General features: G+C 46.1%; 1 protein-coding gene and 1 long non-coding RNA gene across 2 annotated transcripts in view; one reads left to right on the forward strand and one right to left on the reverse strand.

Moving 5' to 3' along the window:
- On the reverse strand, positions 1 to 26,026 carry LOC137518527 (uncharacterized). Its single transcript, XR_011020843.1, has 3 exons — positions 25,977 to 26,026; positions 4,266 to 4,456; positions 1 to 442 (listed from the first exon to the last, which is right to left on the reverse strand). It is a non-coding gene; the product is annotated as an uncharacterized lncRNA (long non-coding RNA).
- The window catches only part of IGFBP1 (insulin like growth factor binding protein 1), a 7,533-nt gene continuing 4,006 nt past the window's right edge, over positions 24,094 to 27,620 (forward strand). Inside the window, exons 1-2 of the mRNA XM_068236504.1 lie at positions 24,094 to 24,871; positions 26,827 to 27,029. Coding sequence (XP_068092605.1) covers positions 24,511 to 24,871; positions 26,827 to 27,029 — 564 coding nt within the window. The 5' untranslated portion in view covers positions 24,094 to 24,510. The remainder of the gene's footprint in view (positions 24,872 to 26,826; positions 27,030 to 27,620) is intronic.

Here is a 27,620-nt window from a genome sequence, read left to right on the forward strand (position 1 = left end):
TTTTGTGGGCACATCTGCGGCCAATCTGAGTGCATTTTACCTCTGCGGCCAATCTGAGTATATTTTGTGGGCACATCTGCGGCCAATCTGAGTGCATTTTGTGGGCACATCTGCGGCCAATCTGAGTGCATTTTGTGGGCATATCTGCGGCCAATCTGAATGCATTTTGTGGGCACATCTGCGGCCAATCTGAGTGCAGGGGTCGACGGGTTTGAGGGATTGTGTCGGTCTGCCGGCCCTCCACCATGTGGTCTGAAAAAAAAACGGCCCTCCATGCCCGCGAAGTTGGACAGCACTGCTCTATAGAATTCCATCATTTTTGTATATTTGTATTTGTTTCTCTTCGAAGCGCCAGATCCACTTTTCGCTTCTTCTCTTTGTTTTTCAAATTCACGTTTATAGTTGTCGCGGACTGACTTCCATCTTCTCCTTAGATCTGCAACTGAAATTAAAAAATGTAATTACTACATTGCAAATACTATGTTAAAAATGCCATGTTGCAACACAGGGGATCAGGCCATGTGGCAGAATAAGGGAGCAGGCCATGTGGCAGCACAGGGGAGCAGGCCATGTGGCAGCACAGGGGAGCAGGCCATGTGGCAGCACAGGGGAGCAGGCCATATGGCAGCACAGGGGAGCAGGCCATGTGGCAGCACAGGGGAGCAGGCCATGTGGCAGCACAGGGGAGCAGGCCAGGGGAGCAGGCCATGTGGCAGCACAGGGGAGCAGGCCATGTGACAGCACAGGGGAGCAGGCCAGGGGAGCAGGCCATGTGGCAGCACAGGGGAGCAGGCCATGTGGCAGCACACAGGAGAAGGCCATGTGGCAGCACAGAGTAGGGTGGCCACTTGCAGAACCCCAAAAAGGAGGACATCACACCCTGAATAGGAGGACATCGTACTGAGCTCGATTCACAAAGCGGTGCTAACCCAGTTAGACACTTTAGGCGTGATAACCATTGCACCACGCTGGTGAAAAGCCAGTTAAGGCGTGATAAGTTTAGGTGTGATAAGTTTAGGTGTGATAAGTTTAGGCGTGATAAGTTTAGATAAGTGTAGATAGCGCGCAAAGTCCCGCACGCAAAGCAGCACCATTAAACTCTATTCGAAGTGCACCAGACTTTGCTAGCACAAAACTTTTGATCAGTTGTGCACTGCGGTGCTAACCCAGTTGGTGCTTAAACTTATCACGCCTAAACCTATCACACCTAAACTTATTATGCCTAAACTTATCACACCTAAACTTATCACACCTAAACTTATCATGCCTAAACTGAGTTTAGGCATGATAAAGGGCTTTTCACCAGCGTGCTAACTGTTAGCACCGCTTTGTGAATCAGGCCCTTAATCTGTTAACAGCGGTTCCCCATAAATACAGATAATCTGTATCAGCAACCCCAAAATAGGTACACCCAGCATAGGTAGCCAGGTCTATAGGTGTCCCCAGTATAAGTAGTCATGAGTATAGGTGTCCCCGGAATAGTTAGGCAGGTCTATAGGTGTCCCCAGTATATGTAGCCAAGTCTTTAGGTTCCCCCAGAATAGTTAGCCAAGTGCATAGGCATCTCTTGTACAGATAGCCAGGTGTATAGTGTTCCCAGTATATATAGCCAGGTCTATAGGCGTCCCCAGTATATTTAGCCAGGTCTATGGGTGTCCCAAGTATATGTAGCCAGGTCTGTAGGTGTCCCCAGAATAGTTACCTAGGTGTCCCCCGGCAGGAGGGGCGAGCTCAGTGAAGGGAGAGCGGTTTGTACAGCAGTGTGAAAGGGGGGACATCTCCCCCCCCCCTTTCCTCACCCTTGGGCTCCCCTTCCTCGCTCTACCCTCTAGAACTAAAGTTTTGGGGTGGCTGGCAGCGGGGAATTTACCTCTGCCTCCTTCCAAGGCAAAGCAGTAGTGATGTCCGGTTCATGAGTCATTTGAGCCTGTTCTTTCCTGTGAGTTTAATGATCCGACTCATCCACTGAACCGAATCAGTTCAGTGGATGAGACAGGAACTGCAGCTGATCACAGTGTGCACCTGCAGTTCCTGTCTCATCCACTGAACTGATTCGGTTCAGTGGATGAGTCGGATCATTAAACTCACAGGAAAGAACAGGCTCAAATGACTCATGAATAGAGTGACCAGATTTTTGTGGGTCCAACCTGGGACAGGGAGGGGGGCGCAGGGGGGAAGGGGGGCGGCGCACACAGCGGCGAAAAGTGGGGAGGACTGAGGAGTGCGCAGTGTTGAAGACCGGGGGGGGGGGGGACCGAAAAATGGGTGTGGCCATGACATTGTATGGGCGGAGCTAACATAATGATGTAACAGCGAGGCATAAGAAAGCAGTGTTTACGCCATGATGTGGACAAACGAGACTTTGCATCATAGGTGTGCAGAAACTGTGTGATGCTAATAGTATAACGTAACCACAAAGCAGCAAACATAGCCATCTTTAACCATTAAATAATAAATGCAGTAACAGTTATCCTGGACACCAGAAAATAAACGCAATGGGCAACATGTCAGTACAAAATAAACGCAATGCGGGCAAACATGTCAGTACAAAATAAACGCAATGTGGGCAACATGTCAGTACAAAATAAACGCAATGCGGGCAACATGTCAGTACAAAATAAACGCAATGCGGGCAAACATGGCAGTACAAAATAAACGCAATGCGGGCAACATGTCAGTACAAAATAAATGCAATGCGGGCAACATGTCAGTACAAAATAAACGCAATGCGGGCAAACATTTCACCCGAAAATTAACGCAATGCGGGCAAACATTTCACCAGAAAATTAACGCAATGCGGGCAAACATTTCCCCAGAAAATAAACGCAACGTGGGCAAACATTTCCTCAGAAAATAAACGCAATGCGGGCAAACATGTCAGTACAAAATAAACAGTACTTATCAAGTGAGACTGCGCTCAGTGTCCTATAATCACCGCTGCTCCAGGTGGCACACTATAAAGGAGAAAGATAATTCCCGCAATATTACAGTACAAAATAAACGCAATGCGGGCAACATGTCAGTACAAAATAAACCCCCCTCCCTGTCCCAGAAAATTAATGCAATGCAGGCAAACATTTCACCAGAAAATTAACGCAATGCGGGCAAACATTTCACCAGAAAATTAACGCAATGCGGGCAAACATTTCACCAGAAAATTAACGCAATGCGGGCAAACATTTCTCCAGAAAATAAACGCAATGCGGGCAAACATTTCCCCAGAAAAGAAACGCAATGCGGGGAAACATTTCCCCAGAAAAGACACGCAATGCGGGCAAACATTTCACCAGAAAAAAAATGCAATGCTGACAAACATTTCACCAGAAAAGAAACGCAATACGGGCAAACATTTCACCACAAAAGAAACGCAATGCGGGCAAAAATTTCACCACAAAAGAAACGTATTGGGAGCAAATTTCACCTGGAAAAGAAAGCATTTACTCACCTGGCAGAAGTCTCCGGCCTCTGGAGCGCTGCTCCCGGGACCACCTTCCTCCTGCTCGTCTCCCGCGCTGACAGGGCTACGGCAAGATGGCGCCCGAAGCCCTGTACTGGAGACACAAATAGTCTCCAGCACAGGGCTTCGGCAGCCATCTTGCCATAGCCCTGCTCGCCTGCCGGTGTCGGAACAGACACTGGAAGACTAAGGAGGCTGGAGCGGGGCTGCGGGCAATGAACTGGCACGGCGTCCATAGACGCCGCTGCCAGTACATGAGGATAGTAGAGTGGCCAGAGTCCCGAGGCCAGGATGTCCCGCTGCTGAAAGCGGGACGTTTCCCAGGACTTCATGCAGCCTGGGACAGCGGACCTACTCATGAACTGGACATCACTAGTACACAGCACTTGGAGCAAGGCAGAGGTAAGTCCTGCCCACTGCCAGTCACCCCAAAACTTTAGTTCTAGAAGGTAGAGCGAGGCAGGGGGAGCCCAAAGGTGAGGAAAGGGGGGGGGGGGAGATGTCCCCCCTTTCCCACTGTGCCCAGTGCTCTTCTCTGCACTCTCTCCCTCCAAACACACAGCCCAGCATCCAAAAAGGAGGACATCTGGCCGTCCTTCCTTGCCTTGCGCCGGACGGAGGACAAGCACTCCAAAATCCGGACTGTCCGGCCTAAATCCGGACGGATGGCCACCCTAACACAGAGGAGCAGGCCATGTGGCAGCACAGGGGAGCAGGCCATGTGGTAGCGCATGCAGATTACAGTATTAAAAAGGCAAGGCATATAAAATAGCATGGTATTTACACAAAACAACATGTATATTCTTACTTTTAGAATCCTTAGCTTTTTTTGTGAGATCATCCCAGCATCCTTCAAACTATTCAGTGGCAATCTCGATCCAGGCAATGTGTGCATTCTTGTTGTCCTTGTACTCCTCACTCCCCTTCCGATAAAGGCATGGATGGGCCTGGATTTGGGTTAAGAGCCCGTCAGTGGTGAACCACGCCATGCTGCTTCTTCTGTGGGCGTGAACAGGAAGAGAAAGAAAAGAAAAGAAATTGCTTCTGGGTAAAAAAACGCATTAAAATCACTTTCTATAGCAATTGGCACAGCGATTTTCATGCGTTCTTATCTTTTTCATTGAATCACAATCGCGGCAAAAATCGCTCCGCTGTGCAAACGCGCTTTTATAAAAATCGCATCGCGGTAGTGGAAAAGACCTACCGCGATTCCTATGTTATTTAGCAAACCCTAACAATTTTAAAATCGCTAGCGGTTTGCGATTTTGTGATTCTGCAAACGCAATCGCGCTAGTGGAAAAGGGCCCTTATTGACTGCAAAAGGCAACAATGATGACAGTGATTTAGGGGCATAGCAATAGGGGGTGCAGAGGTTGCGACAGCATCGGGGCCCTTGGGCCAGAGGGGCCCCGAAGGGCCCTCCCTGAACTTCAGTTTTAGCTCTCTATTGGTCCTGTGTTCATAATAATCACTTCTATAGATACTTTGAATAGTGGTAATCATTAAAGGATACCCGAAGTGACATGTGACATGATGAGATAGACATGTGTATTTACTAGCACACAATTAACTATGCTGTGTTCCTTTTTTTCTTTATCTGCCTGAAAGAGTTAAATATCAGGTATGTAAGTGGCTGACTCAGTCCTGACTCAGACAGGAAGTGACTACAGTGTGACCCTAACTGATAAGAAATTCCCCTTTTTATCTCTTTCTTGCTCTCAGAAGCCATTTTCTGTTAGAAAAAGTTTTATAGTTGGAATTTCTTATCAGTGAGGGTCACACTGTAGTCACTTCCTGTCTGAGTCAGGACTGAGTCAGCCACTTACATACCTGATATTCAACTCTTTCAGACAGAGAAAGAAAATAAGGAACACAGTATAGTTATTTGTGTGCTAGGCACTGTACATACACATGTCTATCTCATCATGTCACATGTGTTACGCTTGGTGGTATATTCTCCACAGTCAGCACGTGGTGTATATCCTGACGTGAAGGAGGTACACACGCTAGCACAAGGAACCAGGATATCCCCAGTTTAGTGAAGGAGAGGACTGACTGACAGGAGATGTGGCGCACAGAGCAGGCGTAGATCCGAACAGCCACAAACAATCCTTTTACTATAGTGGCTCAGCGCAAGGTAGCGCTGAGCGCATAAACCAGAACTCAGAAGATCAGGACAGGTAACAGAGTGAACACTTGCTGGACTAATCACTGCTTAAGTGACAGCAAGCGTCCATAACAAGAGAGACTGGAATGAGGCAGCTAATGCGATTGCAGTGGTGGCGTGCCTCACAAGGACAGGGCAGAATAGTTGGGAAATAGAGTCAAAGAAGGCAGACGTAATACCCACAAATATACAATAGGTATGATTCCCTAGCGTACTACGATTACAGCTATCAATAAAACTACAAACGACTGACTGACATATGTATATATCGGCAATAAACCGAAATATGACATAAGCAAGGAACACAAACTAAGAACTGGAGCAGGACAAGGAACAAGACTAAACTAGCTAAGCACGGGTGATCACGATACGCGCAACCAGTGCCGGCCCTAGACTTTTTGCCGCCTGAGGCAAAAAAAAAATTTCCGCCGCCACCCCCCCCCCCGTTTTGGGCGCTCTGGGGGGCCGCCGAGCTGGAGGGGTAGCTGGCAGGACGGGGGTATTGGGCCTAGCGGCGGGGAGGGGGTCGTACCCCCCCTCCCTCGCCTGGGTCCCCCGAACTGCGCTCCCCTCCAGCCTTACATAGAAGAAGCAGCCGCTATTTGTAAGATGCACGGGCGGGGAGGACTCACCTCTTCCCAGCGTGCGCTCCACTGACGTCACTTCCTGCAGCGTTGCAGGAAGTGACGTCAGTGGAGCGCACGCTGGATCGAGGAAGAGGTGAGTCCTCCCCGCCCGTGCCTCTTACAAATAGCGGCTGCTTCTATGTAAGGCTGGAGGGGAGCGGAGGACGGGGGACCCAGGCGAGGGAGGGGGGGGTCCGACCCCCCCTCCCCGCCGCTAGGCCCAATACCCCCGTCCTGCCAGCTACCCCTCCAGCTCTGCGGCCGGCTCCCCGCACGGACGGGCGGATGCCGCCCCTGGAAATTTTCCGCCTGAGGCAAAAGTTTCACCCCGCCTCATGAGCGGGCCGGCCCTGCGCGCAACCTACCAAAACGTGCTGGAAACTGACTGACTAAACACAGGATATAAACAGTTCGAGTACGTATATATCAGCGACACTGATGTATTAACGTAACACGAATACAAGGAAAATAACAAACACGCTAGTATGCGTATATATTGGCGATGAACCGATATATGATGCAAGACTAGCAAAGTAACAATTACTGATAAACAGAACAGGACTTAGAAGGACTCACTGACCCCTTTGCAGGAGTCAGTGCAGTCCACACGACATCTAGGAGTGAAGGGGGCCCAGGCAGAGTAACAGACTGATCTGAAACTATGATAGCCTGAGGAGCCCTGCAGGAAGCAGATCTTTATACTGAGGTCATCCAATGGGAGTAGACATGCAGATTCCCACACAGGTGAATGGTAATTATTCAATCCTGAGCTGGCCAGAACTGCAGAGCCACTGCAGATGGAATCAGCAACTAGTTTGAGTGCAAACCAAACTATGCAAGCAAATGCATGTAATGACATCAAAAACTGCTTGTCTTCAGTAAAACTGCAGCCAGCAGTACATGCTGCAGACGTGATCATAACAACATGTCACTTCTGGTATCCTTTAACAAACTGCTTCCCATTCCCTTCTTGCACCTCTGACACTGTAGTTGCCATTGGCAGGTTTTAGTGCGCCGTATCAATTGTTATGTACAGAGTGCTTGGGGGTCTCCAATGTAAAACTTGCATCGGGGCCCACAGCTCCTAAGTTACGCCACTGCAGGGATTGTATTATAAAGAAGACAGTATGCACCTGTGCAGGCTGTGGATCTTTTATGGCATCATAAACAACAAAAAAATAATGGTAAGTGTTTAGCGACACAGGCTGTACACTATCATTGATAATCCTACATTAACAAAAAGCCTCTGCACCCAATTACACACACACACCAGCAGCAGAAACAATGACCTGTTTACTAGAACATGGTAAAGTGAAATGGCTTCTAGCTCAGTGGACTGCCTTTTAGATAGAGCCTGTGTGGTCATTATGGGATAGCCCATGGAGCTCTCCAATTTTTTCTCAAATATTACTATTACTTGGTTCTGCCTGAACCAAACCAAACATATTTTTCAGACCATAAATATGCTCCTGACCATAAGATGCAACTAGGTTAGGACAAAAACCAGGAAAAAAAATATACTAAACCTGGTGCGTCCATAGTGCAGGGGCGTCTTGTGCATCTTCTCCCCCCAAATCCCCCCCATTAATATGTTCCTCTTGTACCTTATGTCCCCCTTGTGTACCTCTTCTGTCCCCCCTTTATACCTTTTGTGTCCCCCTGTGTCGCCTTTGTGTCCTCCTGTGTCCCTCTTGTGTCCTCCTCTGCCCCCTTGTGTCCTCCTCTATCCGCCTGGGTCCTCTGACCTCCTTTCATCCTCCTCTGTCCCCCTTGTGTGCTCCTCTGTCCCCATGCTCCGTATGGCTGGCTGTGTGCAGCAATGTCCTCAGTCTAGGCTTTCCTCCCTCCCTTTCCCTTTTATCCTAATGTATCATCCATTCTCTGGTGTGCTAATGTGCTCCATATGGCTGTCCGTGTGTGGCAATTTCCCCAGTCTAGCCTCTCCTTCTTCTGCCTGAGTGCCTGGGGATTGAGGAATGGAACTACCATTCCCAAACTCAATCACAGTGCACTTTGCACACCCCTCTGCCCAGTGATTGGGGAATGGGAAGAACTCTTCCCAAAACCAATTACAGTGCCCGATTGCTGAATGACACCTGCCAAAGCCAATGGCAGTTGTCATTCATTAAAAGTTTTTAAATAAAGACACTTACTATCTTTACAATTGCTACTTTACCTCAGATCAGTGATTCTGCTCATCTGAGGTGACAGCAGCAATTGATCTTAATTGTGCTGTGAGTTTTGATCACTTTTGATTAGAGATGGCCCGAACCTCCGATTTTCGGTTCAAGAACCAGGTTCGCGAACTTCCGCAAAAGTTCGGTTCATGCAAACTTTTGCAAACCGCAATAGACTTCAATGGGGAGGCGAACTTTGAAAACTAGAAACACTTATGCTGGCCACAAAAGTGATGGAAAAGATGTTTCAAGGGGTCTAACACCTGGAGGGGGGCATGGCAGAGTGGGATAGATGCCAATGCGCACCATGTCTAGAGTGCAGGCCGTGGCGGTTTTCAAGCCTATATGGTCGCCGGGCTGTGGTAGCTCAAGCTCAACGATAGAACAACAGTCACTGTCCAGCTGATCAAATTTGGTCTGTCCACAATGCAGCAAAACCCTTATTATCTTGGGTGTGCGACCCCCCCCCCTCCCCCGAGACACTCATATAGCCATCGGTCATTGCTTCATTGTGATACGCAAGCCCCTTCACCGCGGCAAGGCGGCAAGGTAATGATCACGAAGGGGAACTGGCACATGTACATGCCTTTTGTTTTGTTGTTGCAGCTGCAGTGCAGCCACAAAAATTACGCAGGCATGTACACGCACCAGAAAAATTATTATAGCGGCCGCTGCTACCAGCGGCCTTAAAAATTCAGGAATCCATCTGGAGTCCTGGACCCTGTTGGTGGTGGTGGAGAAGGCAGTCAAGCAGCCTGCGGGCAGAGGTGCTGTGTGGGGAGCGACTTAGTCTTGGGGAAGGCAGTCACACAGCGTGGGGGCAGAGATGCTGTGTGTGGGGACTGACTTAGTCTTGGGGCGGGCAGTAGGCCTCTGGGATCCATGCCTCATTCATTTTGATAAAGGTGAGGTCCTGAACACTTTTGTGACATAGATGACTTCTCTTCTCAGTGACAATGCCTCCAGCTGCACTGAAGGTCCTTTCTGAAAGGACGCTTGAGGCAGGGCAAGACAGAAGTTGCTTTTTTCTCCCCTGATGACGCAAGACTGCGAAACCGGTCGGGTAGGTAACAGGCGGCACCATTGTCTATTGATCTACGATTGACCATTACATGCGCGCTAATCTTCCGGGGTTCCCTGTTTATGGGCCCCGTATGTGAGTTATTGTTTTTATATCTACTGCCTTTTAAAGAAATGTTATCTAAATAAACGGGTTACGCTTAGATATTGCCATTTTTGTTTTCCTATATAAATTCCTGAAACTTTACCTCCATACAGATGTCCACTGGATCTTCATGACGTCTGATGTTCCCTGGACGTTATCTGTGACCTGAGCCATTTTAAAACCTTATAATGTGGGTTGTTGGGAGCTGGTAAGCCTTTTCTAGTTTTGATGTTTGGCGGATACCTACCTCTGAGCATTTGATATATTGTGGTGAAGAATTTATCATTCCCTACATATAATGACTTTCTAAACCTGCGCTGACCTTTGATGTATGCCTGACTTCTGAACTTTTGGACATTGTTCTTCTCATTCTTCTCAGCGGCGGTTCCATTGTCCCTTGGCGCCGTTATATTTGCTATTATACAAGACAGAAGTTGGATGGCAAATTGGGACAGCTCTGGCCACAGGTCAAGCTTGCGCACCCAGTAGTCCAAGGGTTCATCGCTGCTCACAGTGTCTACATCCACACTTAAGGCCAGGTAATCAGCTACCTGCCGATCCAGGCGTTGGTGGAGGGTGGATCCGGAAGGGCTAAGGTGAGGCGTTTGACTAAAGAATGTCCACATGTCCGACATCAAATTCCAGCGAGTCGGGCTATCGCAAATCAGGCGTCTCACCGGCAACTTGTTTCTACGCTGAATGACCGCAAAGCATGCCATGGCCGTGTAAGACCACCTGAAATGCCCACACAACTTCCTGGCCTGCTTCAGGACATCCTCTAAGCCTGGGTACTTTGACACAAATCTTTGAATGACTAGATTCAGCACATGTGCCATGCAGGGTACATGTGTCAGCTTTCCCAAATTCAAGGTGGAAATGAGATTGCTGCCATTGTCACACACCACGTTGCCCATCTCCAGCTGGTGCGGGGTCAGCCACTGATCCACCTGTTTGTTAAGAGCAGCCAGGAGAGTTGCTCCAGTGTGACTCTCCGCTTTGAGGCAAGACATGTCTAAGATGGCGTGACACCGTTGTACCTGGCATGCAGCATAGGCCCTGGGGAGCTGGGGCTGTGTAGCTGGAGAGGAGATCGCAGCACCAGTAGAGTTGAACTGCCACTCAGCCAAAGAGGAGGAGAATGACGACAGCGAAGAGGATGTAGCAGGAGGAGAGGAGGTGGCAGGAGGCCTGCCTGCAAGCCGTGGAGGTGTCACAAGTTGATCCGCTGCACAGCCACATACTCCCTGCTTGCCATCGGTCACCAGGTTGACTCAATGGCCTGTGTAAGTAATGTACCTGCCCTGACCGTGCTTGGCAGACCAGGCATCCATGGTCAGGTGGACCCTTGACCCAACTCTGTATGCCAGAGATGACACCAGTTGCCTCTCAACTTCACGGTACAGTTTGGGAATCGCCTTTTTAGAGAAATAATTGCGGCCTGGTATCTTCTACTGCGGTGTCCCAATCGCCACAAATTTTCGGAAGGCCTCAGAGTCCACCAGCTGGTAGGGTAACAGCTGGCGAGATAACAGTTCCGCCACGCCAGCTGTCAGACACCAGGCAAGGGGGTGACTGGCAGAAATTGGCTTCTTCCGCTCAAAGATTTCCTTCACAGACACCTGGCTGCTATGGGCACAGGAGCAGGAACCGCTCAAGGTCAGAGGTGGAGTGTGAGGAGGGTGGCTGTGAAAGTGCAAGGGATAAAGCGGCTGAAGATGCTGCACCTGAAGGAGGAAGAGGAGAAGGAGGGTGGCTTTTCTTTTGTGTGCTGCTTTTCCTCTGGTGCTCTTCCCATTGCAGTTTGTGCTTTTTCTCCATGTGCCTTAGTAAGGCAGTTGTCCCTACCCGGGTGTTGGCCTTTCCACGGCTCAATTTTTGGAGGCAGAGACAACAGATGGCATTGCTCCATTCTGAGGCAGACACATGAAAAAATGTACACACCGCTGAGCCCCCCTGGGGCGATGGCAATATGGTGTCATCAGCAGCTGACGTTGAAGGGCATGTTGACTGGTTGTCCATAGGTGGCGATACATGGTGCCGGACACTGCCACCAGCTGTTTCTGATGACGAGCTCCCCCTGCTTCTTTCAGCAACTCGTCTCCTCCTACTCCTCTCTGACTCCCCCTCTGAACTGTCCCCCTGTTCATCTCCTCTATTGGGAACATACGTGGGATCCGTATCATCGTCATCATCATAATCATCCTGCCCAGCTTCGCTTCCCTCAGACACCTCATAAACTGCACCAACAGCAGGTACTTCATCATCTTCACACGTTACGTCCATAGTGTCGCTGCCTAACTCAGACATATGAGGTGGTGTAACTTTCTTAGCGCCTTCATCTGGTTGTAACAATAATGGCTGTGAATCAGTTAATTCCCCACCAACTAACTCCTGCGAAGTGTCAAATGCAACTGCGCTGGTGGCTGCGGAAGATGAGGTATTCTGTGTTAAATAGTCAACCACGTCCTGACAATCTTGGGAGTTGATGGGACGTGCCTTCTTCTGAGCACTGTGCTTTGGTCGAGGGCCACATGAAATCACATCAACACGACCTCGCACAGACCTGCCGGGTGGCCTTCCTTTGGGTCTGCCTCTACCTCTGCCTGTTTTGTCCGTTGTGTCAATATCGGGGAGGATGAAGTAAAAGGTATGCACTGACTTGACTAATACAATGTGCAGTCACACAGGTGCAGTTAACAGGTATGCATGGAGTGGTATATCACAGTACGTGCACTCACGTAGGTAGGTAGGTGCACTGAAACAACAGGTAGGTATATGCAGTGATGAGGTGGGTGCACTGAACACAACAGGTAGGTAAATGCAGTGATGTGTATTACAATGTGCACCTGTCACACACAGACAGGTAGCGGTCAGGCACAGTGACACTGAATGCGCTCAACTCACGTAGGTAGGTGGGTGCACTGTGAACAACAGGTAGGTAGTTATATGCAGTGATGGGTGTCATGAATGATACCGAAATCAAGACGATTAGCAATTCTGTATCGTTCCGCAAAGCAGAGCGGAACGACATTTTTTCTTTTTAAATGTACAACAGATGTCTTTTCCTTCTCTTTGAGTGAAAGCAAACCCATCACCCACAATTAACTTGTTCAAAAGAATTCCTTGCTGGCCAGGGACTTAGAGGTGTGAAACCTAGCCAGAATCTGGGTGCAATACATCAAAGGGTGTTGTAGCTTGTCACTCTCAGCTGCTAACTGAGCACCAACAGGTCATTTCATCCAGGGGAAGCTAGCTCCACAGGGGTCCATTGAAGGGCTCAGACACAGAGGCACCGCTGGGGAACAGGTTTAAATGCATATGAGTTTTGATTTCAGTCTGTTAAATGAAAACCGTGTATAGCACAGCTATGAAATTAATATAGTCTTATTCGTTAAAATCTGCCCAATGTGCTGATATAAAATTCATAACAATAACTTGTCCGGTTATTGGTGTACGACCCTCCTTGGGGCCCGGTCAGCCTAACGCACTCATGCGAGATGTCATATTAATCGGTATTTTCTGACAATTATGAATCTGCTATCCACCCAAATATGACATGCATAGTTTATAAGTTACAGTATTTTACCATTTAAAGGATACCCCAACTGAAATGTGACATAATGAGATAGACATGTGTATGTACAGTGCCTAGTACACAAATAACTATGCTGTGTTCCTTTTTTTCTTTCTCTGTCTGAAAGAGTTAAATATAAGGTATGCAAGTGGCTGACTCAGTCCTGACTCAGACAGGAAGTGACTACAGTGTGACCCTCACTGATAAGAAATTACAACTATAAAACACTTTTCTAGCAGAAAATGGCTTCTGAGAGCAAGAAAGAGATAAAAAAGGGGAATTTCTTATCAGTGAGGGTCACACTGTAGTCACTTCCTGTCTGAGTCAGGACTGAGTCAGCCACTTACATACCTGATATTTAGCTCTTTCAGGCAGAGAAAGAAAAAAAGGAACACAGCATAGTTATTTGTGTACTAGGACTGTAAATACACATGTCTATCTCATTATGTCACATTTCAGTTGGGGTATCCTTTAAGGTCAAAATCCTCCTAGGAGGAGGTGGACTGTCATTGGTGGGTAATTCAGAGGGGGCAGGCGTTGCCACACCCCCAAACCAGCTTCATCAAAAGCACATTGCCAGCAGGCGGACTTCAGTCCTCCAAATCCCATCTTCACGAGAGCCTGCTGCTAACCAGAGGACCATGTGGTTAGTAGCCATCTTGGGACTGTAACATCTGCTTGGATTACAAAATACACCTAAAGGCCTATGATTCTGAACTAAGGAGTTTGAATTTATTTTCCCAGAAGGAAATATCCCCACACAGACTGCATTTCGGCTAAGTAAACCTTTCACAATTATTCTCTTTTATTTTAAGGTTTATGTGGATATGTTAATTAGTGTATGTAAATGTGTGTAATGCATTTTTATTATTAAACGTTTAACAATCGTTTAGCGGTTATGACCGGTTGCTAAACATACACAATCGTACTTACTCCTCTGAAAACGTTACCTTGTGTTCTAGAGTACCTTGTATTTATAACTCGTATGCTTGAATGGGGCACAGATAAAAAGGTCTGGCGCCAATCCCTGCATACAGCTAAGGCCCCGTTTACACTTAATCAGTTGGTACAAGTTTTTTTTTTCTTCTCCATAGCAGTGCATTGTGAAAAAGATTTCAGTTAAAACGTGTTAAGTGTGAAAGGTGCCATAGGAAAACATACTTACTTTGAAAATCAGTTGACATTTTGCTTATAACTGAGAGCAACTGATTAAGTGTAAACAGGGCCTAAGCGTTAACTTACATTGTTCGCAGTGTGCTAAAATATTTACAGTCCTGTGCTGACTCACAGGTTGTGGCAAGCTTTTAAATTGTACATATGTGGTGAATCCTTTGGAGTCAGGACGCTCCTCTCGGCTAGTCGGTTCATAGACTGCGAATCCACATATGGACATCTATGCGCAAAGCGACAATGAGACCGAGGTTCTGACTCTGAGTGATTTACCCGATCAAGGACCGGCCCGTGCGGTCTATGACAATGGGTGTTACAATGTGCACCTATCACACAGACAGACAGGCACAGTGACACTGCGTGCGCTCACGTAGGTAGGTGGGTGTACTGTGAACAACATGTAGGTAGGTATATGCAGTAATGGGTATTACAATGTGCACCTGTCGCACACACACAGACAGGTAGCGGACAGGCACAATGACACTGCGTGCGGTCAACTCACATAGGTAGGTAGGTGCACTGTGAACAACAGGTAGGTAGGTATATGCAGTGATGAATATTACAATGTGCACCTGTCACACACAGACAGGTAGCGGACAGGCACAGTGACATTGCGTGCTCTCAACTCACGTAGGTAGGTGGGTGGGTGCACTGTGAACAATAGGTAGGTAGGTATATGCAGTACTGGTAGAGAACAAAACAGGAAAAGGAAAGGAGCGCTCTCTGGTGCATTAACCTTTTTAATCACTCTTTCGCAAGATATAAAATAAACGTACACAATATAAATGTCAATAAAACTTGTCACACTCTAGGTGTATGTCACCATGTCCTGGAGATGGTATCTCTGCTTAAACGCCTCCACGCTATGGCCAGTAGTAGCAGGAATCCGGAATTCCGGTAGCGTCAGCGGGGCCAGGAGCACAAGTGATGTTGTTGTTGTTTGTTGTTGTTTCCCTTTACTCAAATCACTTCCTTTTCTTTCTATGTGGACCTGCCTCTTCCAATGACTCAGGCAATGTTATTGCAACCTGATATATAAGTCAACGATGCTTGGATTGGCGTGGATGAAGGATAGATGGGTGTGGATTGCAACAATATGCAGTACTGGGTATTGCAATGTGCACCTGTCACACACAGACAGGCAGCGGACAGGCGCAGTGACACTGTATGCGCTCACGTAGGTAGGTGGGTGCACTGTAAACAACAGGTAGGTAGGTAGGTATATGCAGTTAAGGGTATTTCAATGTCATCCTGTCACACAAAGACAGGTAATAGACAGGCACAGTGACACTGCGTGCGCTCACGTAGGTAGGTGGGTGCACTGTGAACAACAGGTAGGTAGGTATATGCAATGATGGGTATTACAATGTGCACCTGTCACACACAGACAGGTAGCGGACAGGCACAGTGACACTGCGTGCGCGCAACTCACGTAGGTAAGTGGGTGCACTGTGAACAACAGGTAGGTAGGTATATGCAGTACTGGGTATTACAATGCGCAGCTGCCTTTCACACACACAGGTAGTCACTGAATGTGCTGGGCCTGGCTGGCAGTGGCACACACACAGTATGAATTATCAAGACTGTCTATGAAACACAAGTGTCAGTGGGACACACACAGAAAAAAAAATAGATCACAAGAACAAGATTAGCCCTCAAAAGAGCTGTTGTGGGGTGCTATTTTAGCAATAAGGCTCCGTTTACACTTAATCAGTTGGTATGCGTTAGTATGCGATAGTATGTGTTAGTGCGCTTTGGTACGCGTTTTTCAATAGCAGTGCATTTGGAAGAAGATTTCAGTTAAAACGTGTTAAGTGTGAAAGGTGCCATAGGGAAACATGGGCATTACTTTGAAAATCAGTTTTCTTTCTGTTTTAACTGAGTGCAACTTATTAAGTGTAAAAGGGCCCTAAGAATCTGCAAGGAGCAAGCTAAGAAGCCTACAAGAGCCTAACTAATCTTTCCCTATGAGAGTCTGCTCTGTCTGCAGCAGCTGTCCCTTCTCTATTTACTGCAGGCACACGAGTGAGTATAATGGCTTTTATAAGGGTGGGAGTGGCTCCAGGAGGGAGTGTAGCCTGATTGGCTACAATGTGCCTGCTGACTGTGATGTAGAGGGTCAAAGTTGACCCTAATGGTGCACTATGGGGGCGAACTGAACTTCCGGAAAGTTCCCGGTTCGCCGCGATCGCGAACCACGGAAGTGGCCATTTGGGCCATCTCTACTGATTCATAGCCATTATTGTTACAACAAGATGAAGGCGCTAAGCAAGTTACACCACCTCATATGTCTGAGTTAGGATGAGGATGATGAAGTACCTGTTGTTGGTGCAGTTTTTGAGGTGTCTGATACAAGCAAAGCTGTGGAGGATGATTATGATGATGATTATGATGATACTGCCATGGATGTCACGTGGGTTCCCAATAGAGGAAATGAACAGGGGGACAGTTCAGAGAGGGGAGTCAGAGAGGAGTAGGAGGAGACGAGTTGCTGAAAGAAGCAGGGGGAGCTCGTCATCTCGTGGCAGTGTCCAGCGGCATGTATCGCTACCTATGAACAGCCAGCCAACATGCCCTTCAATGTCAGCTGCTGACGCCACCACCACAGTGCTATCATCCCAGGGCTCAGCGGTGTGTAAATTTTTTTGTGTTTCTGCCTCAGATGACAGCGATGCCATCTGTACTCTCTGCCACCAAAAACTGAGCCGTGGAAAGGACAACACCCGCGTAGGGACAACTGCCTTATGAAGGCACATGATGAAAAAGCACAAACGGCAATGGGATGACCACCTGAGGAAAATCAGCACACAACAGCAAAGCCACCCTCCGCCTCCTCTTCCTCCTTCAGGTGCAGCATCTTCAGCCGCTTTATCCCTTGCACCTTCACAGTCACCTTCCTCCACTCCGCCTCTCACCTTGAGCGGTTCCTGCTCCTCTGCCCACAGCAGCCAGGTGTCAGTGAAGGAAATATTTGAGCGGAAGAATCCAATGTCTACCAGTCACCCCCTGACAGCTGGCTTGGCGGAACTGTTAGCTCACCAGCAGTTACCATACCAGCTGGTGGACTCTGAGGCCTTCCGAAAATTTGTGGCGATTGGGACACCGCAGTGGAAGATACCAGGCCGCAATTATTTCTCAAAAAAGGCGATACCCAAACTGTACCATGATGTTGAAAGGCAAGTGGTGCTATCTCTGGCACACAGCGTTAGGTCAATGGTCCATCTGACCACGGATGCCTGGTCTGCAAAGCACGGTCAGGGCAGGTACATTACTTATATGGCACATTGGGACCTAGTTGTGACACCTCCATGGCTTACAGGCAGGCCTGCTGCAACCTCTTCTCCTTCTCCTCCTCCTCCTGCTACATCCTCTTCGCTGTCGCCCTCCTCCTTCTTGGCTCAGTGGTAGTGCTACTGTACTGGTGCTGCGATCTCCTCTCCAACTACACACCCCCAGCTCCCCAGGGCCTATGTTACATGCCAGGTACGACGGTGTCACGCCATCTTGGACATGTCTTGCCTCCAAACCGAAAGTCACACTGGAGCAGCTCTCCTGGCTGCTGTTAACAAACAGGTGGATTAGTGGCTGACCCCACACCAACTGGAGATCGGCAACGTTTTGTGTGACTATAGCAGCAATCTCATTTTGGCTTTGAGTTTGGGAAAGTTGACACATGTACCCTGAATGGCACATGTGCTGAATCTAATGTCTAAGTACCCAGGCTTATAGGAGGTCCTAAAGCAGTCCAGGAAGGTGTGTGGGCATTTCAGGCGTTCCTACACTGCCATGGAGCGCTTGGCTGATATTTAGTGGAAAAACAACTTGCAGGTGAGACGTTCGATTTGCGATAGCCCGACTCGCTGGAATTCAACGCTCCTCATGTTTGACCGCCTGCTACAACAGGAGAAAGCCATCAACAACTATCTGTACACCTACGGTCAAAGGTCAGGCTCTGGGGAGCTGGGGATTTCATTGTCAAGGTACTGGACACTCATGCACAATGCCTGCATGCTCATGCATCCGTTTGAGGAGGTGACAAACCTGGTGAGTCGCAGTGAAGGCCATCAGCAACTTGATCCCATATGCTTTCTTCCTGGAGTGTGCCGTGTGTAGAGTGGTGGATCAAGCTGTAGAGGAGCGTGAACAGGAAGAGGGGGAACAGTTGTTGGAACCATCACAACCAGAACAAGATTTGTCATCAACACCTGCAGCAGCACAGCGGAGGGGGGAGGAGGGGCAGGAGGATGAGTCTTCTGGGGAAGAGGAGTCAGATGAGGAAGGTATTTTTTTTTTATGAGGAGGCGGAAGAACAACCGCAGCAGGCATCGCAGGGGGTTTGTTCTGCTTACATTTCCCATGGTATTGTTTGTGGCTGTGCGGAGGAGGAGAACTTACCTGACATCACTGAGGAAGAGCAAGAGGAGATGGAGAGTAGGTTGGCATTCAACTTTGTGCAGATGGGGTCTTTCATGCTGTCCAGCCTGTTGAGGGACCCCCGTATAAAAAAACTCAAGGGAAATAACCTGTACTGGGTGGCAATGCTACTAGACCCTCGGTATAAGCACAAAGTTGCGGAAATGTTACCAAATTTCCAGAAGGCAGAAAGGACGCAGCACTTGCACAACAAGCTGGCAAGTATGCTTTACAGTGCATTTAAGGGTGATGTCACAGCACAACGGAATAAAGGTGCCACTGCCAGTAATCTTCCTCCTCCTCCCATGTCCATGCAGGCAAGGACAGGACACTCTAGCGATCTCATGGTGATGTCGGACATGCAGACATTCTTTAGTCTAATGCCTCACCTTAGCCCTTCCGGATCCACCCTCCACCAATGCCTCGACCAGCAGGTAGCCAACTACCTGGCCTAAAGTATGGATATAGACACTCTGAGCAACGTTGAACCCCTGGATTACTGGGTGCGCAGGCTTGACCTGTGGCCAGAGCTGTCGTAATTTGCCATCCAACTTCTGTCTTGCCCTGCCTTAAGCGTCCTGTCAGAAAGGACCTTCAGCGCAGCTGGACGTATTGTCAGTTAGAATAGAAGTCGCCTAGGTCAAAAAAGTGTTCATTACCTCACCTTTATCAAAATGAATGAGGCATGGATCCCGGAGGGCTACTGCCCGCCCGAAGACTAAGTTAGTCCCCACACAGCATCTCCACCTGCCTGCTGGCCGCTGCTGCCTACCTCAAGACTAAGACAGCATCTCTGCCTGCAGGCCGCTTGACTGCCTTCTCCGCCACCACCAACAGGGTCCAGGACTCCAGGTGGATTCCTGAACTTTTAAGACAAAACCAATATTTTTTTCTGGTGTGTGTACATGCCTGCCTAATTTTTCTGGCTGCACTGCGGCTGCAACAACAAAACAATAGGCATGTACATGTGTCAATTCCCCTTCGTGATCATTACCTTGCCGTGGTGAAGGGGCTTGCGTATCACAATGAAGAAATGCCTGGCTATATGAGTGTGTTCTGGGGCACACCTGACCCAAGATAATAAGGTTTTTGCTTCATTGTGGACAGACCAATTTCGATCAGCTGGACAGTCACTGATGTTCTGTCATTGAGCTACCTAAGCCCGACCATATGAGCTTGAAAACCGCCATCGCCTGCACTCTCGCCATGGTGCACACCAGTTCAGCTTGGCCATCGCTACACAAACAGCTGTTTACGGTGCATTACACAGTGAGTTTGGTCTGTCAGTGTGAAGCAGTACACTAATTACAGTACCTGATTGATGTATACACACGCAAGATGTTTTAAAGCACTTTATGCCTCCAATTTAGCAATGCAATGTGATTTCTGCCCTTAAAACCCTGCTGTGTGTCAAATCCGTAATTTTCCCTGGAACTTTTGGTGTGTATCCCACTTTGCCATGCCCCCCTCCAGGTGTTAGACACCTTGAAACATCTTTTCCATCACTTTTGTGGCCAGAATTAGTGTTTGTAGTTTTGAAAGTTCGCCTGCCCAATGAAGTCTATTGCAGTTCGCATGGTTCGCGCAAATGCAAACTTTTGTGGAAGTTTGTGTTCGATGTAAGCGAACCTAAAATCGGAGGTTTGAGCCATCTCTAGTCACATGTCCATAGTCAGAATATGACCAACAGAACACTCAGCGCAGCAGAGGGCAAGTGGGTTATCCTCCCCGGTGTCACAGCATAACAAAAGAACTGTCCCAGCAGGCCAACTTATCAGAGGTAGCTAGCCAACAGTGCTCATTCCCAATAGCAAACATGGTATAACAATAATGAATAGTACTTATCGTAGGGCCTTCAACCATGAAGCAGCCTCCTCTGGAGTAGAGAAGAAGCAGGTGGTTTCGCCATCCTGCACTCTCAATCTTGCCTGGAAAATAGTAGCATATTTAATTCCTTTGTCCTGCAGCTTTGCTCTGACAGCTTCGAAAGATTTGTGGAGGCGCTGGGTTTCAGCTGTAAAATCTGGGAAAATAATGAGCTTCCCGTTGTACAGCTTTAGATTCCCCACACGGTGGGCTTCTCGCAGCACCAGGTCACGGTCACAGAAATTGAGGAACCTGAAGGTGAAAGGCCTCAGCCATTCTCCAGATGGGAGCTTCCCTGGTGGCATTCTATGGGCCCACTGCACTACACACTGCTGAGAAAAGTTGGCCTCCGAGAGCAGCTTCCAAAGTAGGGCCTCAATGTATGCAGTTGTATCTGCCCCCTCTAGGAGTCCGATGATTCGGAGGTTGTTGCGCCGACAACGGGTTTCGGCATCCTCCGCCCAGGTCTCCAGACTGCGCATTCTTTACATCAGCATGTGGATGTTAGTGGAGTGAGAGGCCACATCATCAGCCGTTCTCTCCTCAAACTCTGTCAGGTGGCTTCAGATCTTTATGAAGGTCTTGCCGGATCAGGCCAGTGTCCGAGTGGATCTTGTCAATCTTGGCAGAAAGTTTGGCATCAAGTTTTGTGAGGACTTCAAGGAGGGAAGCATGATTCTCCTCTCTCTGCACTGCCATTGTCTGCACTCGCCTGCTACGCTTCTTTGTAATGGCTGCAGTCTGAGCTTCAGTTGCAGCAGTGGCGGAATCTCCAGTCTCCTTAAGATGTTTACTCTGCATCATGCAGGAGCCTTGCAGGGGCCCAGCCAGGGGCATAACTAAGACCCACTGGGGCCCCTTGAGTGCCCCCCCTGGGGCCCGCTCAGGGCCATTTTGGGGGGCTGAAGGGGTCACAGCATGAGGGGAAAGCCATGGCCACACTCGGCGGAGAGGGGGGACGGTCCCCCTCTCCCTCACCTCGGGCTCTGCGCTCCCCTCCAGCTTCAATAACAGTGTGTGTGCAGCGGCGGGCAGGGGAAGATCCACATACCTTCCGTGCCAGCTTCATACCCTAACTTTTTCTTGCTCACAAACTACATTTTGCTTGCTGCCTGCCATGACCTCTGCCTGCCGTGACCTCCGCCTGCCCATCAACTATGCGTCTGCCTTTTCCTGTCCACAGCCTGCTCTCTGCCTCCATCTATAAGTTGCAGTAAGGATCTGCACCTAAAAAAAGTATCTAAAATGATAATCTTTATTTATCTTTTCTTCAAATCATGTGCAATAATTGACTTCTTCAGGATACAATTGAAAGCATGGTATAGTATGCCGGGTGAGAGAGATGCACGGTATTGTGCCTGGCATACCGGCCATGCATTTAATTGTATCCTGAAGATGTCAATCATTTTGCATGCTTTTAAGAAGAATTAAATTAAGATTATGGTTTTGGGGTAGATACTTCCTGCATCTGATGGACTGTGACCAACCCCTGTGGCTTCAGGGTGGATCCAGCATGTCACACTTTCCATTGGTGCGGACCAAATCTGATTCTATTGTGCTTTGTCTCCATAGCATGCTCATTTGATCCCTCTACTTCTGGCAGGGTAAGCCCATGGGCTACAATCTGGTCTCTTTTTGTAGCAAAGAGTCCATGATTTCTTGTGGGTTACCTAGGTGAACACCAGATACCTGTCAGTATTAACTTCCACAACTTAGCTAATCGCATTCTTTCCACAGGTATCACAGCTAACAACATGCTAGACAAGTCACTTTAGTCACTCTAATAATCCACTCATTAGAGTCACTCTAATACTGCACAGCATGCTGTTCATAACTATCAAAATGTATTCTGTACCTGGGCACTGTGCTTTATAAAGGTAGGGATATACACAATAAGACATGTATCATAGATTAGATGTTACATTTTATTTTTAAAAAAGTTGTATTTAACAAAATTTACTAAAAACTTGGTAAACTTCTGAATTGATGTGTGATTATTTTGTCTGAAAAAGGCTGTTCTCTCTTTGGAGAATGACATTGGTGGGGGGCAGGCTGATGTGTGACTCAATTCAATAATCACCTTGGAATTCAGTCCAGCCACCTAAATAAGGTAGCACTTGCCGGTGCACTTTTCCTGTAGGTACACCACTCCTGCTATCCATCAAACTCCAACAATGTAGAAAAGGCACTCCATAGGCTTCAAACTTTCGTTTGTAGTTTATTCGAGCTTGGACACATACATGTTACGGGTCACCTGACTTGAGGAAGGGTCTGGTGACCCGTAACATGTATGTGTCCAAGCTCGAATAAACTACAAACGAAAGTTTGAAGCCTGTGGAGTTCCTTTTCTACATTGTTGATGTGTGACTCAAGCCTTGGCTGCAATACTTCATCCTGCACTGAGACATTGAAAGCTAATGGGGTGACAGTGCAGTGGACAGAACTAGGCCTGCTAAGATTTGATCTAATATTCAATGGTGCTAGGTGGCAGGGATCGATTACTATATCTTATATTGTATGTCTGACTTAAGTCCCATCTCAATAGCCAGTATGGTTAACTTATTTTTAATAGTACTTTTTCAGTCCTGTTAGGCCTCAATTCACTAAGCTTTATCAAACCCTTTATCGAACATTTGACAATTTACCAAATGAGTAAAATCTAATTTTGAATTCACTAAGGTGTTAGTATATTTATCGAATGTTTTATCGATAAAATGTTCAATAAATCTAGAACACCTTAGTGAATTGAAAATTAGATTTTACTCATGAGGTAAATTATCAAACGTTTGATAAAGTGTTTGATAAAGCTTAGTGAATTGAGGCCTTAGTGTAATTATTATTGGATGACTAAACTTGTTGCAAATAATATAAATTAATAGGAAGCATCTGTTGCTAGCAACATTGTTGCTGGCACAGAATGTTGATAGCATAACAGTTGCTAGTAACGTTAATAACTAATAGATTATAATAAAATAAACTTGGAATACAGCAGTGATTACTTAGGTGCTAAGGTATCGATGACAACAAATTACAGTGAAATTGGAGCCCATATAACAAGGAATCAGAATCTTATTTAATAAATAAGACAACATATATGTCTGTACAAGGAATACTAAATAACAGAAATGTAATCATCTAGCTGAAAACCTTGACAATGTACATTTTTTTTAATTTTATTTTTTTCTCCAGACTCCAGAGTACACCTGTTTTACATGACTATTACACATTAACACTTCAGTTACGTAGGAAGATTAGGAAAGAATTTGCAGTTGGCCAAAACAAGTTAATACAGCAGCCGGACGTCATATGTTTATTATCTATTCATGCCACTTCAAACACATCCTCTGAAGAAAAAAAAAAAAACTTTAGCTTGAAACCAGTGCCCTTTCTTATCTAAAGCAGATCTAGCCTGTCATTGCCTGGATAAGGTGACTTTGGAACATTTGTAAGGGGGGCTAAGGTTGATGGAATGTAATTTCCTTGTTATTCAGGAAGTTGTAAATCAAACTAAGTTCGTTACATTTTTTCTCAGGCTTTGTTTTGACAACTAAACTTGCTGTGTGCAGATATGGGCAGTTACGTGTCACTGTTAGGCAACAGTATAAAGGGAAGGTTACAGGGGGCGTAGTGACCACCCAAAGCAAAGACATTGCAGTTACAATCACAGTGTGTTTTACAAATAATTCTTCAGGCTAATTATTAATCTGAGGTAAAAGATTAATGCTTTTGGGCCCCCGGATATGCATTGTATATATGAAGAGAGGAGCTGACACACAACTATTTAGGAAGCTTTCTTGAGAGAGTTTCAGAGACTTCTCATCACCTAGCTATTTTAACAGTCTTAGGCAAAGCTCACTGAGTATACAGCTGTAAAAGAAGTCATCCCATCAGGCTAATGGCTAGAGAAGTCAATCCTTGTGCTTGGCTGTTACCAGCCTCCCTGCTTTTTATAGCAGTAGTCATTGCAGTGGCAGAACCATTGCACTGTGCTCAGTGTACGGAAGAAAAATTAGCTCTCTGTCCACAAGTACCTGCTGAATGCCCAGAGCTGGCACGAGAACCAGGCTGTGGGTGCTGTTTAACTTGTGCACTGAAACGTGGAGAGCAGTGTGGAGTATACACTGCAAGGTGTGGAAAAGGACTCAGTTGCCAAGTAAAACCAGGAGAGCCCAGACCCCTCCATGCACTTACAAGAGGACAAGGAATCTGCATGGATGCAGAAGAATTGGAGAAGCTAAGATCGAGTGATGCTACAGGTAAGCACATACAAGTTCAAAAACTTGTCAGATAAATATGACCGAGGTACTTTTAGTATGTAAAGGTAATTCTGTAGACATTTTTCTGCTATTTGTTAAATACTGATATGATAAATTCAAGAATAGTATAACATTGTGTTGAAATGCCTATATATCTTTAATGATAAATATCAGGTCAGTTTATGGTAATATGTTTGTTTCATACAGCTTAAAATACCTTTACGATGACTGCAGGAATCCACGTGCCTCTTCTGAATAATTTTTAGTATTACAAATAATGTATTTATAGCATACCAATATAATATCCAATATATTTATTACAGAAAAAAATAAACAAAGGTGTACATATATCAGTAAATAAAATGGTAATGTATCACTGTATGTAAAGCACTCTTAGGGATTATTAGATATATATCATGTTTCATATGTGTAAAATTAAGCTAAATATAAATGTGATGTACAATTCTTCACAAAAACATTTTTCGTGTATTAATTTTTGGTATACTTTTTTTGGCATGCTTTGCGAATTGCACATGCGTTTTCCATAGCATATATGCGATTCTGTGTAGTGTGTTCTTACCCAATAATGTAAGTTAATATCTCTGTCAATACATAAATACATTTTCACACACACACACACACCCCCCCCACACACACACACACACACACACACACACACACACACACACACACACACACACACACACACACACACACACACACACACACACACACACACACACACACACACACACACACACACACACACACACACACACACACACACACACACACACACACACACCTGTTTATCTTTTCTCATTTTGATGTGGGTAACAGTTATGTTTTTGCTTATTTATATGATAATATTCAAATTGTGGGCTTAACATTCTCAGAGAATGCAAGGTATTTTTTATTATTTCTCCCTAGCCACCTTATCAGAATAGCTTTATGATGAATAATAATGTTTTGAAACACAGGGTAAACTTTGAAGAGCTGGAGATAAAAGAGATCATGGGATATAGAGGAGGTTGCAAACTGTTCTATTTGAATTTAAAACAATTTACAGATGGTGTAGAGAGAGAAAAAAATTCCAAATACTCACAATCCTTGTAAATTGAGCCGTGTGAGTTAAGTGAGAGTTGAAGACTTTTTGATTTTGAATATTTGTGGCTAGGAGTAAACTATTTGCACTGTTATATGATCATTGTGAACTTCAAATTTCTGGACACTGCTCCTTGTTTTTTTGACCTATGCTCTACCTCATTGCATCAGTGAGGGAAAAGATCAATGTGTCATAACAGGTCCACCCCCCATCCCCTTACATACTTGTCTCAAGTTACAAATCCCTGTAAATGATGCATTTAAACATACACACATAATAGCATCATCATCGTTTAATCTCTAACACTTGTATACCTGCTTAAATGAATTAGTCAGCCCAATGCAAATCAAAATGAAATTCTCTTCTAAGTTTATTACTACATGGGTTAGTTCAAGTTCACACTGACATTCTCAGATGTTTTCCTCTGTTCCTATTGTGCCTGTAGATGAAGGTGATTGAAGAATGCGCTATTTTGTGCCAAGTAAAAAATGTCACTGGAAAACAATGAAGTTTTAGAATGACTGAGTAATACACTAGTTAAGAAGCTTTATCTGCTTACATTTAAGTAAGGCTCACATATTATGTACAATAACTATCAGAAGCTACATTCTTCCACAGAAGGTTTTTTTGTTAATTACTTTCTACCCCGGAGGAAGAGATGACAATTGAATACACTGCTAGGCACAGTTTATGGAAAGTTGAAACATTAGAATAATTTAATGCTGCCGGACACTTACAATCTCTGAATATTCATAATATAATATTTAGACTTTAATGGAGTAGCACAGGTTTATGTTACAGGAATCCTTCACCTGTATTTAATTTTCTCGTTATTTAAACTTTTTTGCAGAAGTAAAGGACTACCCAGAACATGAAAACACTGCTCCAGATGGACCTCACACAAGTGACCTCACACAAGACCAGCTTCCACCATTCCTTCGCCTTTTTCCTGATGGCTACGATAAACTTGATCCCTGGAATGCAATTACAGTATATGAACGAATGAAGGCTAAAAAGCTCTTTGAAAGGAAAAAACTAAAGGATCAGTACCAGGTCAGCTTTTAAATATCAGTGCTATCTCCTTGACATAAAAATGAGTGTATGTATTCTCGGGTTAGGTTCACAGTGGGACATTGCAGTGCAACTTTATGGGGGCAACTTAAAGCAGAAAGTCACACCGCAACAGTAAATCTATGGAACGTGTTCACAGTGCATGCGGTGTGTTGGGATTCAACGCACAACAGTATCCCAACACACTGCATGCAGTGCATTACTGCATAACACATGCATTAACAGAGGTAGTGAAGCATACTTTTTTCATTGACTGTATGCTTCACTGTATGCCACCTAAATGTTGCAGTATGTACGGTGCGACTTTTTCATTCCATTGTATCGCAGTCCTGTTGTACAGGGAACCCAACACAATGTCCCACTGTGAACCTAGCCTCAAACTCATTAAAACCTAGTGTGTTATTTTAATGTAGTAGGTTTAAAAAAAATAATAATTGCTTAATTCTTAGTGCCGTGATTCAGTGCTCAGGTTTCTTGCTTATCTTATGTGCAATATATATATTAAACACTTAGCAAGTGATAAAATACTAAAAAGTAGTTTAGAAAATTAATTTTACACAATTTATCTTGAGT

The sequence above is a fragment of the Hyperolius riggenbachi genome, chromosome 5 (assembly GCF_040937935.1).
Source record: "Hyperolius riggenbachi isolate aHypRig1 chromosome 5, aHypRig1.pri, whole genome shotgun sequence".
NCBI classification, from domain to species: Eukaryota; Metazoa; Chordata; class Amphibia; order Anura; family Hyperoliidae; genus Hyperolius; species Hyperolius riggenbachi.